Source organism: Aquarana catesbeiana, unplaced genomic scaffold, assembly GCF_042186555.1.
Source record: "Aquarana catesbeiana isolate 2022-GZ unplaced genomic scaffold, ASM4218655v1 unanchor237, whole genome shotgun sequence".
Classification (NCBI taxonomy): domain Eukaryota; kingdom Metazoa; phylum Chordata; class Amphibia; order Anura; family Ranidae; genus Aquarana; species Aquarana catesbeiana.
Genome location: NW_027362665.1, coordinates 599,194 through 613,999, shown reverse-complemented (window position 1 = coordinate 613,999; position 14,806 = coordinate 599,194). Strand labels below are relative to the sequence as shown.

The 14,806-nt window shown below is 46.4% G+C and overlaps 2 protein-coding genes across 3 annotated transcripts in view; one reads left to right on the top strand and one right to left on the bottom strand.

Annotated features, from left to right (window-relative positions):
* Positions 1-14,806, top strand: part of LOC141122060 (uncharacterized) — a 396,180-nt gene that overhangs the window by 324,696 nt on the left and 56,678 nt on the right. The gene's annotated exons all lie outside the window — the stretch shown is intronic.
* Positions 16-14,497, bottom strand: LOC141122030 (uncharacterized). 2 transcript variants are annotated; one of them, XM_073611829.1, is made up of 8 exons: positions 14,385-14,497; positions 4,799-4,926; positions 4,589-4,712; positions 4,375-4,472; positions 4,064-4,285; positions 3,778-3,984; positions 3,521-3,662; positions 16-38 (listed from the first exon to the last, which is right to left on the bottom strand). In XM_073611829.1, exons 3-8 carry the CDS (start codon positions 4,671-4,673, stop codon positions 31-33), a joined length of 762 nt encoding a protein of 253 aa, XP_073467930.1. In that variant the 5' UTR covers positions 4,674-4,712; positions 4,799-4,926; positions 14,385-14,497; the 3' UTR covers positions 16-30. The 2 variants fall into 2 exon arrangements, with proteins under 2 accessions (XP_073467930.1, XP_073467929.1); XM_073611828.1 differs by lacking the exon at positions 14,385-14,497 and adding an exon at positions 14,244-14,295.

Here is a 14,806-nt window from a genome sequence, read left to right as displayed (position 1 = left end):
ATAGGACATTTAGAAGCAGCATGATTTTGTTTAATCATCTGTTATGATGGGGTTAAAAAAAAAATAGTCTTTTATAGTACAAAACAGCAGATAATCACTACTATAAGGGATTCATTTATACTATGAAATATATATCTTATATATTAATATATATCATATTTATATCATAATAAATATACCCAGAAGTAGTATTAATGGGGATTTTACCTGGGAGTCACACATGAAGATATATGGAGGTTAGAAAGGGAGGGGGGACTTTTATATTAAAGTAATACTGAAAGCTGAGACTTTTTTTTTCATGGATATAATAATTTTATATATAATGTACAATACTAGTAAACTTTTACTTTATGTAATAGTAATGCCTTCTATTACCTCCAGTCTATCAGCCTCCACCTTCTCTGGGGTCAGATGCTGATCTTCCTGCACAGAGACCTTAAAGTCATTGCAAATGTTGGATTTCTTTTTTAAACAAACTTGTCATACTTGCCTCTAGGGATGCACAGACATTTCTGCGGCCGAAAAAAAAAAATGCCGTAAATTGTGTTTTCAGCACATTGCCGAAAGGAAAATATTGCCGATACTGGAGCGGAACGTCCCGCCTCCTGTGATAGACATCACACTGATCCAATGGTGGGACCATGAATCGCCGCTTTAATCCGGGCACTGGCAGGCTGCATGACATGCACTGGTGAGGCTGAATGACGGGCACTGGTGGGGTTGCATTGATCTCCTGCATCATGTCTGCAGTCTCTGACCATCTCTTGTATCATGTTCGCAGTCTCTGACCATCTCCTGTATCATGTCTGCAGTCTTTGACCATCTCCTGTATCATGTCTGCAGTATCTGACCATCTCCTGTATCATATTAGAGACTGGGGACATGATACACGAGATGGTCAGAGACTGAGGACATGATACAAGAGATGGTCAGAGACTGGGGGCATGATACAGGAGATGGTTAGAGACTGCAGACATGATACAAGAGATGGTTAGAGACGTGGGTCATTATACATGAGATGGTTAGAGACTGAGGACATGATAAAAGAGATGGTTAGAGACTGGTGACATGATACAAGAAATGGTTAGGGACTGGGGACATGATACAAGAGATGGATAGAGACTGCAGACATGATACAAGAGATGGATAGAGACAGAGACATGATAAAAGAGATGGTTAGAGACGGGGACACGATACAAGAGATGGTTAGAGACTGAGGACATGATACAAGAGATGGTCAGAGACTGCAGACATGGTACAAGAGATAGTTAGAAACTGGGGACATGATACAAGACATGGTTAGAGACTGGGGACATGATACAAGAGATGTCAGAGACTGCAGACATAATACAAGAGATGGTCAGAGACTGGGGACATGATAAGAGACGGTTAGAGACTGAGGACATGATACAAGAGATGGTTAGAGACTGGGGACATGATACAGGAGATGGTCAGAAACTGGGGACATGATACAAGAGATGGTCAGAAACTGGGGGCATTATACATGAGATGGTTAGAGACTGAGGACATGATAAAAGAGATGGTTAGAGACTGGTGACATGATAAACGAAATGGTTAGAGACGGGGACATGATACAAGAGATGGTCAGAGACTGCAGACATGATACAAGAGATGGTTAGAGACTGGGGACATGATACAAGACATGGTTAGAAACTGGGGACATGATACAGGAAATGGTTAGAGACTGGGGACATGATACAAGAGATGGTTAGAGACTGGGGACATGATACAAGAGATGGTCAGAGACTGCAGACATGATACAAGAGATGGTCAGAGACGGGGCCATGATACAAGAGATGGTTAGAGACTGAGGACATAATACAAGAGATGGTCAGAGACTGCAGACATGATATAAGAGATGGTTAGAGACTGGGGACATGATACAAGACATGGTTAGAGACTGGGGACATGATACAGCAGATGGCTATGGACTGGGCACATGATACAAAAGATGGTTAGAGACTGGGGACATGATACAAGACAGGGTTAGAGACTGGGGACATGATACAGGAGAAGGTTAGAGACTGGGGACATGATACAAGAGATGGTTAGAGACTGGGGATATGATACAAGAGATGGTTAAAGACTGAGGACATGATACAAGAGATGTTTTGAGACTGCAGACATGATACAAGAGATCTTTAGAGACAGGGACATGATAAGAGATGGTCAGAGACTGCAGACATGATACAAGAGATGGTTAGAGACTGGGGACATGATACAAAAGATGGTTAGAGACTGGGGACATGATACAAGAGATAGTTATATATAAATGGTGGTTGTATATAAAAATATAAATATTTTTTAAAAACTGTCATTTTCAGTATCAGTTTTCGGCCTAGTGCATCCTTCATTTTCGGCACCAAAATTTCTATTCGGTGCACCCCTACTTACCTCCTCAGTGTAATGGTTTTGCACAGAGCAGCCCTGATTCTCCTCTTCTGGACCCCCCCCCCCCCCCCGGAATTCTGGCTCCTCCTGCCTTTAGAGTTCTCCTATAGGAAGCCACAAGTATAGTATAGGGTTCCCCTATAGGAAGGTACAAAGTATAGTATAGAGTTCCCCTATAGGAAGATACAAAGTATAGTATAGAGTTCCCCTATAGGAAGATACAAAGTATAGTATAGAGTTCCCCTATAGGAAGCTACAAAGTAGCCTTAAAGTCACCATCATTGGGTTATTGACTCCTCCCTCATTATCACTTTCTGTTTAAGATTTCAAAGTTTGAGGATGTTATCACATTATTATCAACATGTAAAAGTCTGTGCTCCAATCAAATCATCAGGTGTAAAATGTCCAGCTGGTAGGAAATGGGTGTAAAAGAAGTCAGGACTATGTAATGTACAACTTATTATATAAGATACAACAGTTAGGATTTTATAGTATCAGAATAATGTAATGTACAACATAGAGTATATAGTACAGGGGTCAGGAGTATGTAATGTAGAATATAAATTATACAGTGTAAGGGTCAGGACTCATAATATTGGTATTCAGTAATCAGTGGAAGATTAAATGTTTACATGAGACAAGTTGCAGAGGTCCCACACCGCTGCCTCCCATCTCCTGAGACTGCACTCAGTGACTTGGGTCTGAGACTATACAGACATATCCCTCCACCCGGCACAGCCAGCACACAACAGAACAAGTAATCCTGGGATAATTGTTCTGTCAGAGATCTTGCCATACCCGGGTATGGGGCAGAAGACTCAAAACACATACCCCAGGTGCCTAGGTCTAGTAACATCTATGGTAAAAATGAACATTTTGCTGCCAGCTGAACCCCAGAATCTCCATAAATCCAGTCTAGATACATAAATTGTGTCTGCAGCACAGAGAAGGAAGATTATCCAAGAGAAATACAGGAATACAGGACGGGGAACACAGCTCAGGAAAGTGACCAGGGGATTACAGGCTGATATCACCCAGTCCCCGCCCTACTCTGGACCAATCAGTGAGCAGTATGGGTAGAGGAATGTATTTAGTGTTAATGACCCACCTGTGCTGATCTCTGTAGGAGTGTCCTCCTCTATAAATGTCCCCGTTATTCCATCCTCCTCCATAGACTGCTGATCATCCCTCACATACCTCTCTTCTTCTTCTGATTTAACCTCAAATTCTATATCGATTGGATCTCCACTCTAAATCAAGAAAAGGAGAGAGAATATCATCTGTAAGATGTAAGCTTTAACATTGTGACATCACATATAAAATCCAGATTCTATAAGTGTGTTTTATATCCTCAGTCCCACCAACCTTGTAACAGTGAGGGATGGTGTGATCTTCCTGTGTGGAATCCCGGGAATACAGAGGATGGGGACATCTCTCTGGAGGGTTCCTGGTATTAGGAGGCTCCATCATATCCTTGTGTTCTTCTGAAAACTCCTCCATCACTCCATACTCTTCATCCTCCTCTTTATACTCTTCTTTAACATTAATATTATCATCCCCGAGGTTTCCACTCTGAATATATAATAAAACATTAATTGTAACAAACATGCTGTGTATAAATCAGAACTACCAATAATTGTCAATCATCTACCTGATGATGGTGAGGGATGGTGTGATCTTCCTGTGTGGAATCCCGGGAATACAGAGGACGGGGACATCTCTCTGGTGGGTTCCTGTAGCTGGATGACTCCACCATGGTGTCCTGGTACAGATCTTTGTGTTCTTTTAGAAACTCCTCCATCACCCCATCCTCATCATCCTCCTCTTTTATCTCTTCTTTAACTTCAACTTTAGAATCTCTCAGGTTTCCACTCTGATTATGTAATAAAAATGACATCAATGGTAACAATGCAGATAATGTACAGATCCTAATGATACTATCAGTGATTGTTCCTCATCTACCTGATGATGGTGAGGGATGGTGTGATCTTCCTGTGTGGAATCCCGGGAATACAGAGGACGGGGACATCTCTCTGGTGGGTTCCCATTACTGGATCCATCTGTAGGAAACACACACACTGACTGAATACATTGTTTCTATGTGTTTATCAGATGATGGGGGATCTAGGTGGAGCCTCCGTACTGCTCTCTCCTTTACAATAAAGTCTCCTCTTACCCGGTGATGTGAGGGGCGGCTGATTGTCCATCATGACGTCCTTGTAGAGATCCTTGTGTCCTTCTAAATACTCCCACTCCTCCATGGAGAAATAGACAGTGACATCCTGACACCTTATAGGAACCTGACACACACAATGATGCAGTCACCATCCAGACACATCCCTTGTCTGTTACTGGATAATGTCCCAGAATTCCCAGCACCGCTCACCTCTCCTCCATGATCTTTCTGGTGACTTCTAGAATCTTCTTTGTATTTCTCTATTCTATCAGGGAGGGAGGTGGAGGCAATGTGATGGTCATATGATCTCCAGACTTCACAGGAAGGAAACTCTAGATCTGAACACAAATAGCAAAATCAAATGATATTCCCAGAATCCTCCTCACCTTATCATTCAGGTTTCCATTTTATAAAAGCCCCACTTCCGGCTGAGGTATTATTTTCCCACACAGGACCCCTACACTATGCAGATTAAAAGCATGTTGCAGGCATTCTAATGTCATTACATACAATGCAGAACCAACAGTCCCACTTTGTAAGTGAAGATGCCAAGGGTCCGCCCACATCCTAAGAGCATCACAAAAAAAAAAAAATCAGATGGAGGGACATTGGGAGGAGGAGCTGTGAGGTCAGTGTGATGTCATAGGACATATAGACTCTGGATGGAAGGACATTGGGAGGAGGGGCTGTGAGGTCAGTGTGATGTCATAGGACATATAGACTCTGGATGGAGGGACATTGGGAGGAGGAGCTGTGAGGTCAGTGTGATGTCATAGGACATATAGACTCTGGATGGAAGGACATTGGGAGGAGGAGCTGTGAGGTCAGTGTGATGTCATAGGACATATAGACTCTGGATGGAGGGACATTGGGAGGAGGGGCTGTGAGGTCAGTGTGATGTCATAGGACATATAGACTCTGGATGGAGGGACATTGGGAGGAGGGGCTGTGAGGTCAGTGTGATGTCATAGGACATATAGACTCTGGATGGAGGGACATTGGGAGGAGGAGCTGTGAGGTCAGTGTGATGTCATAGGACATATAGATTCTGGATGGAGGGACATTGGGAGGAGGAGCTGTGAGGTCAGTGTGATGTCATAGGACATATAGACTCTGGATGGAGGGACATTGGAAGGAGGAGCTGTGAGGTCAGTGTGATGTCATAGGACATATAGACTCTGGATGGGGGGACATTTGGATGGGGAGATTTGAGGGGTCGTCTATATGAGGCTCCCATGCAAACAAATCATTGTTCCTGGGTGTGTCCTACCTCTCCTAAACTGAAGAGTGAACTTTGACCTTTACCATGCAGAAATCTGTCAGGAATCCCTTAGGATCACTGCAGGTGTGGAGAAAAAGCGGAGTTAGACTTACCGATAACTCTTTTTCTAGGAGTCTTCCAGAACAGCCTCTGAGACATAGGGCTCCCCCCTCCGGGACAGGAAACACGTATACCAATTGTCTTAAAAGGTGGTCCTCCAGGCCTCCCTCTTCAGTTTACCAAAGAACTGCCGGAAGGCTATGAAAAACATAATACACTAACACCACATCAGTACATAACTCCAACACCAGTTAAATATAAACACCGGGTGGGAGCCAGGCTGTCCTGGAAGACTCCTAGAAAAAAAAGTGTTATCGGTGATTCTAACTCCGGTTTTCTCCTTTCGTCTTCCAGGACAGCCTCTGAGATGATAAGCAAGAAACTTACTTTGTCAGGGCTGGACCACTGCCTGGAGGACCTTTCATCCAAATGTCTGCTCCTTGTCAGACAATAAATCCAGCCGGTAGTGCCTAGCAAACGTTGAGTAGCTGGACCATGTTGCTGCCTTGCAGATGACCTCCGGAGAGGCTCCGGCCCTCTCTGCCCATGAAACCGAGACTGCCTTGGTGGAATGTGCCTTAACTAATGGTGCTCGTCTACCTACCAACTTATAGGCTTCTATTATTGCCATTCTTATCCATCTAGCGATGGAAGATTTAGAGGCCCTGTAACCCTTGCGGGCCCCCGAAAAATTAACAAAAAGAGAGTCCGAGTTCCTAAAACCTCTAGTGACTTCTAAATAAACTAAAAGGCTTCTTTTAACATCTAATAAACTTAAAGATTACTCCTCATCTGCCGCTGAGGTAGAAGGGAAAGTCGGCAGGACAATGTCCTGGGATCTATGGAACGTAGATGCTACCTTAGGAAGAAAACTGGGATCTGTCTTCATAATGACCCTGTCCTCCCGAATCAACAAAAATGAATCCCTAATAGAGAGAGCCTGCAAATCACTCACCCTTCTGGCTGATGTGATAGCTATCAGAAAAACGGTTTTGAGTACCACCCATTTTAGCCCAGATTTCTCCAGGGGTTCAAAGGGACTACCAGTAAGCGCTCTGAGGACCAATGCTAGATCCCAAGTGGGGCAGGCTGTAACCCTCACTGGCCTGGACCTCGACAGTGCTTCGAAGAAATTTTTAACAAATCGATTCTGCTGAAGCGAGGTCTGCAAGAAAATACTCAAGGTAACAACCGAAAGGCCCAGTTCTACCCCTGCCTGAAGAAAATGCAGGACTGCCGGAATCCCAGGACGACTCAGACCTTGCTCTACCAACCAGGAATTAAATCTTTTCCATACCTTGGTATAGATTGCCCTAGTTATCGGTTTACGGCACTCGAGAAGAGTTTTAACTACTCTCTCTGAAAAGCCCTGCTCTCTCAACAACTGTTCCTCAGATACCAGGCTGATAGTCTGAGGCTCTCTATCTGAGGATGTAGAATCGGTCCCTGGGAAATCAAATCCTCTCTGACCGGAAGGGGTAAAGGAGGACAAATGGTCAGTCTCTTCAGGATGGCAAACCAGGGCATTTTTGGCCAAAATGGCGCCACTAGTATGAGATCTGTCAATTCTGCCAGAAATCTTTGAAGGACCGCAGCTATCAGCAGAACTGGAGGAAAGGCATAACATAGGTTGAACTGCCAAGGGTTGGCAAAGACGTCTATCCCTGTGGCCTGATCCTGTGGGTGGACCGAAAGAACTGTGCCACCTTCTTGTTGGTCTCCGAGGCAAAGAGGTCCACCTCCGGTTGCTCCCAACACTGTACAATCTCCCTGAAAACATCTATGTTGAGGGACCATTCGTCCTGATACACATGCTGGCGGCTGAGAAAATCCACCAGCAAATTTTGAGAACCTTTCAGGTGAATGGCCGACAATGAGGCCAGATTCATCGCGGCCCAACACAGAATTTTGTTGGCTATGTTCTGTAGGGCAGGACTCCTTGTGCCTCCCTGCTTGTTCACGTATGCGACAGCTGCCGCATTGTCCATCCGAACTTGCAGGTGTAATCCCCATATCCGGGACTGGAAGGCCTCTATAGCCTTTAGGATTGCCAGAAGCTCCCTCTGATTTTAGGATCGACGGGCCTCCTCTGACAACCAGACTCCCTGGGCTAAGGACCCCTCCAGGTGGGCACCCCATCCCCATGCACTGGCGTCCGTAGTCATCACTATGGCTACAGTACGGCCCCATGACAGACCAACTGCCAGATTGTGAAGTGTTCGCCACCACCATAAAGTCCTTTTGACTTTTGCTGGTAGGCGCATGGGAAGATCTAGGCTTTGTCTTCTGCCGTCCCAGAAACGCAGCATGAGATTCTGCAAAGGCCGCTGATGAAGTCTTGCCCAAGGAACCGCAGGGAGACGTCAGCAGACCCAGAACTCTCATAACCTCCCTGACCGGGACTACCTGATTGTATTGAAGCTGGGCTACTGCCTGATCCACCTTTAGGATTTTCTCCTGGGGGAGGAACACCTTCATCTCCACTGAAGATATCCTGTACTCCAAATACAGGACCTCCTGAGCTGGGGTTAGCTGGGACTTTTCTCTGTTGACTAGCCACCCAAGAGATAGGAGGAAACTCTGGGCCTCCTGCAGATCCTTCTCTAGCTGATGACAAGAGGGGGCCATAAACAGGAGATCGTCCAGGTAGGGCATCACTGTAATGGCCCTGACTCTTAGCGGAGCTAAAACCTCTGCTAGCACCTTTGTGAAGATCCTTGGTGAAGAAGACAGGCCGAAAGGTAGTGCCCGGAACTGGAAGTGCAGAACCTCTGAATTTATTCTGACTGCTAGCCTGAGATATTTTTGAAATTCCTGATGTATAGGGATATGCAGGTAGGCATCCCTGAGGTCTACCATGGCCATAAAGCAGCCTGGAAAGAGGAGGTTGGTTATGGTAAATATCGATTCCATCCTGAATCACTTGTACTTCACAAATTGGTTCAGAGGACGGAGGTTCAGGATTAACCTGAACTTCCCTGTGGGCTTTCTCACCACAAACACATGGGAGTATACACCCTGACCCTGCTCCTTCTTGGGTACCTTTATAAGGACTTTTTGATCCACTAGGTCCCCTAATAATAGGCCCAGAGCTTTCGCTTTTTCCCGGTTATTGGGTAACTGGGTGACCTGATAACTTGAGGGGGGGAAAAGATTTGAACTCCAGTCTGTAACCATTTCTTATGATGTCTAAAATGAATGGACATAGAGTTGAGCTGGTCCATTGTGGGAGGAACTCCCCCAGTCTCCCTCCCACTGGGACACAGGAGTCACTGGGGTTTTGAGGTGGTTTGAGGAGGATTGAATAGGATTCCTCCTCTTCCATGTCCTTTATGGCCTGTCCAATGTTTCTTGGGGCGGCCATCTCTTTCTTGCTGGCCCTGTCTGGGGCCTCGAAAAAAGCGTTTACCCTCACTTTTCTTCTTTCTCTCAGGAAATGCTTTCTTTCTGTCCTAAATATGTTCCAGCGCCTCCTGGAGGCCGGGCCCAAAAAGATGGTCCCCTGAAAAGGGTAACCCACAAAGCTTAAGCTTTGAAGCGGCATCGCCTGTCCAGGCTTTTAGCCATACAGCTCTTCTAGCAGCATTTACTAGTGCAGCTGACCTAGCGGCTAGCTTTACCGATCTGCCAAAAAGCCAACCGCCTTAAATAATAAGGGAAACGATTTCAAAAGCTGTTGCCTAGAGGTACCAGCTGAAATGTGGGACTGTAATTGTGATAGCCAACACTCCAGATTTCTGGCTACGCAAGTAGCTGCAAGGGCTGGTTTCAACCCAATTGATGAGGCATCCCAAGCCCTCTTAAGCAGCACGTCCCCCCTCTTATCCATAGGATCCTTGAGTGATCCCAAGTCGTCAAAAGCCAAGTCTGTCTTTTTTTGAGACTTTGGCTAAGGGAGCATCCAATTTAGGAATATTATTCCATGGATGGGAAGCATCTGCTTCAAACGGGAACCTCCGTTTGAGGCTACCTGAAAAGAAAGGCCTCTTTTCCGGCTGTTCCCACTCCAGAAAAATCGATTGAATCAAGGATTTATGCACGGGAAAAACCCTGGCTTTATGAGCACTAGACCCCTGGTACATTAGGTCGTGCCTTGAGAGTTGAACCTGCTCCTTACGGATTTCTAGCGTGTCATAGATGGCTTTCAACAAGTCCCCCACATTGTCCAGAGACAGTTTGTATCTGAAAACTCTGGATGAATCATCCTCCCCCTCTGAGTCGGATGCTGAATCCACTTGCGAGGAGGCTAGAGATCTAGGCCTCACCCTATCCTCCTCAGCCTCCTGACTTGGCTCAGATAGGGAAGGCAAACTAGCTGCCCTGACTAGGGATGGTGAGGGACCCTGCATCCTATCCATCATTCCTCTCAATGATTGAAAGGTGGACGCAAGCTCGTCTTTAACTGAGGATAAAATTTTATGACAAGATGCCACAGAATCATCCCTGACGAGACTATTGACACAATCGGGGCAAAGTGGTTTCTCCCAATTGGGGCCTAACTTAGTCCCACATACAGCACACTTCTTCCTAGGTAGCGGTGTCTGCGTTCTGTCCTGGGCTTTAACCTGAAAACCAAACAGAAAAAGACAAGAGGACAAACTACTGTTAGAATGCCTCGCTGACCCACACCACCACTGTGCTAGGGTCAGTCTAGGAAGTGCCCAGCCCATCACCTTAGGTTCCCCACCTAGGGAGGGAGTCCCAAGAACCCTGACCCCCCAGTGTAAGGACTGGTCCACCCTCACCACCTTACCTGGGAGGTGCCGGAGCCAACCGAACCAGAGTCTATTGCTTGAACAGCTGTCTCCATGCTCCTGGTGCCTTGCGCAGCCTCGCTGAGCCTTACACACTGCTCCGGATGCCTGTGTATCCAGACCAGAATCACGTCTGATGACTCGGTTCCGCCGGAAGTACTCTCCGTCACTTCCGATCGTTGGAACGCAGAAGCCCCGCCCCCCTACGCCGCACGCTGAGATTCCTCCTACCCTTCGAACAGAAGAGCGGCATGGCCGAGTGGGCGTCTCTCGCTCGCCGGCATGGAATCACCTGAAACACAGGCAGGTACCGCACTTGTAGGTGGACGTGACTGCAGTCACCAGAGGTCCAACTCTCTCTCCGAGCTAACGGCAGCGGTGGAGCTTAGCACCTTACTCTTCCCCAGCAGGACAGAGGGGTGCCCAGGCAGAGGAGAGTCAACGCCAGGGGCTCTTCACAGGACAGTCCTGAGACATTAAGGTTCCTTAGCGTGCTCCTTCCCGTCCGGCAGGAAACACAATAACTGAAGAGGGAGGCCTGGAGGACCACCTTTTAAGACAATTGGTATACGTGTTTCCTGTCCCGGAGGAAGGAGCCCTATGTCTCAGAGGCTGTCCTGGAAGACGAAAGGAGAAAGCTGTGTAAGAGGATATGGAGGAGAGATGAGGAGGAGATCCAGGAATCAGGATAAAGGTCAGGACAAGCAACAGACGAGCGCATCCAAGAGATGAAGCCGGGGTCACTACACAGAAAATCAATCCAAGGAAACAACAGGCAGGACGAGGAATAGCAAGAAGGAGCTCAGAGACAAATGAGAATATTGCTCAGCCAATGGGAGATTATCTCAGCATGACTTACATAATGAAGGAGATGAGGGGGAGGGGAGGAAGTCACTTAAAGAGAAGGTCTGCCCACCGCTGCAAAAATTAAAAGCCAGCAGTTACACATTATGCAGCTGCTGACTTTTAATAATAGGACACTTACCTGTCCTGGAGTCCAGCGATGTCGGCATCGCAGCTGATGTTTCCATCAGGTGTCGGGTGCTGTCACCGTCATTGCCAGTGAGGGATGGGTAATGAAGCATTACATCCTTACTGCACATGTGCGAGGCACCTGCTGGCCGGGCAGGGAAAGGAGAAGGGAGCTGAGCGCTGACATAATGCGCCTCGGCCAAGACTCCCGGAAGTGGGGACAGGATATCTATCAAAGACAGGTATTCCCCCCCCCCCCCCGAAAGGTGCCAAATGAGGGAAGGAGACAAATGAGCAGAAAGTCCACTTTTGGGTGGAACTCCCCTTTAAGGTGACCATAGAGACATGGAAATTCAGCTGGTTCAGCAGGGATCGGTCACATTTCCATCCATGTGTGGTCACCGCCAAATAAAAGTCACTCGATCAGCGGCTGCAGCCAATAGCTTCATCACTGATCTGTGTATTCTGAGAGCGGAGGAGCGCCCCCCATTGTCAGAATACAATAGTGCAGCGGGGAGGATTCCTCCATCCCCCTCCAATGTGTGGATGGGGGAATCACTTCAGTTTTTTCCTCTCATTCCGCTGGCTGAACGATAAAACTGAACCATGTATGGCCAGATTTGGAAGGAAGATATATCAATCATCAACTGATCCCCCTGAAGGGGTTAATCTTCATATCCAGGGCCGTCTTTAAGGCAGGGAAAAAGGGACAGCTGTCCTGGGCCCCATCATTGTTGTGGGGCCCAAAGCAGCTGCTTCATAGTTGCCAAATATCCCAGTTTATATTCTGCCCTATTGCTGTGTACAGGTGACTTACCTGCCTGTCTTGTGTTTATATGTAAATAACCTGCATTGATATGTATATAGATAGACATTCATATGTATTGTATATAATACCCCCTGAGGTCTTATCCACCATCACTTCTGCTGAATGCTGCCCACTGGGGAGGTAAAGGGACATGCTGGAAAGTGCTGCCTACATCTGTGGTCATGAAGCCCAACATCAGCCTGTTCTACAAAGGTGAGCAAATTGGAGGTGGAAACCTTTTTCTAAATACCATGGTGACCACAACACGGTGAAGTCTGGTGGATGTGAATACGGAAATCTCAGTAGATGTGTGAGGGTGTCATTAACAATTAATGGCTCTGCTGTGTATCTGATAAAGGGCAGCATTGTTCTGTGGTGTCAGGAAAGCGTTTTTGCGTGCGTTCCCGACACAAACAAATGTAAACGCAGGCTAAATGTCTCAGTTACATTGGTGGTCAGTGTAAATCTTCTCATTACATTGGGGCTTGGTGTGCAATCTTTTCATTCACACTAGTGGCCAGTATGAAGGCCCCCCTTACATTGGTGGCCAGTGTAAATACCCTCCTTACATTGGTGGCCAGTGTAAATACCCTCCTTACATTGGTGGTCAGTGTAAATACCTACTACATGGTGCTTACTGTGAATGTTCCTATTACATTGGTGGTCAGTGTAGAAACTCCTCTTTATATTGGTAAAAAAAAATCCAAACTTGCATCTGTTGTCAGTTTCGAATCCTTCATTGGTGGTCCATGTAGAAGCCCCATTTAAAATGCTGGTGAGTGTAAATCCCACCTTACAATTATGGTCAGTGTAAATCCCCCTTACATTGGTGGTCAGTGTAAATCCCCCTTACATTGGTGGTCGGTGTAAAAGGGTCACGTTACATTGGTGGTCAGTACAAATCTCCTCGACAATGGTTGTCAGTGTAAATTCCCCCTTACACTGGTGGTTGGTGTAAATGCTCTTAGTACATTGGTGTCAGTGTAGAAATCCTTCTTTATATTGGTGGGTGGCATAAAATCCCCCGTTATGTTAGTGGTCAGTGCAAAGTCCCCCTCATATTGGTGGTCAGTGTAAACCCCCCTCACATCGGTTGGCAGTGCAAATTCCCCCTCACATTGGTGGTCGGTGCAAATTCCCCCTCACATTGGTGGTTGGTGTAGAATCCCTCACTATATACTTGTCAAAGATTTCCAGCCTTGCTCTACATGATTCAGAATTTAACACAATGCACTGCCTCCTAACTAATCCCATCCCCCCACCACTGCCATCGATCCCATCAATCCCCCAGCATTGCCACTGATCCCCTCCCCTCCCCCAGCATTGCCACTGATCCCAGGAGTCCTAGGAGTATTCTGTCTATTGATGGGTCCCCTCACCTCCCAGTCCATGGTGTGCAGGCAGTGAGGAGATGATGTGCTGTAACCTTTAGCAACTAATCAGTGAGCAGTAATGCTGTGCACTGACCTCTTGCAACCAATCATTAAATGGTAAGGATATCCAGTAACCTCTAGCAACCAATCAGTGAGCAGTATTGATGTACAGTAATCTCTATCAACCAATCAACAAGCAGAAGTCATGTGCTGTAACCTATAGCAAATAATCAGTGAGCCATAATGTGTGCTGTAACCTCTAGCAGCCAGTCAGTGAGCGGTAATGATACGCTGTAACCTCTGGCAACCAATCGCAATCACTGCCTGATCTGATTCTGTAAACTGATTTTGAATCTAGCTGCTATTTATTGTATGTCTCAGAGCAGGTGGAGAGAGAAATTCTAGGGTCCCATCAATATTAAATTACCTGTTGGTATCCACACTATATATGTGTGTATCATCATCTGCTGGCGATAAAAGACGTCACAGTGACTATGGAGGAAGAGGACGGACATGACGGGGGGGGGGGGGGGTTACTGGGTGTAAATAGAAAATAAGGTCTTATTACCTACTCAGCTAGCACTTCCAGCAACGTCTTCTATTTACTTCCTCCCGACTCACCTCTCACCCGGGACTTCCTGTCTGTACCTGACATCACTTCCTGTCTTCCATAGAGTCTTCCTGTCTGGGTAGAAGTGAGATCACCATCTTCTGGAGCTCAGAGGAACTGCAGCCCTGAGAAACGTCTGGTAGTGTGAACACGGCCTTGTGCTGTGTGTATGTACTGTATATCCTTATAGATGGGGTCATCTCCACTCCCACCAAGGGGGATAGAAATATATTACTGCTCGGGGGGGAGACATTTTGGCCCCTTTGATTTTGCAGTAAAATTGATTGCAGATTTAGTCATGTAGAACATCTGTTATATGGATACAAAGAACCCCAGCCGAGAGTAAAGGGTGGAAATGGCTCCTGATCCCCAGATTTGGG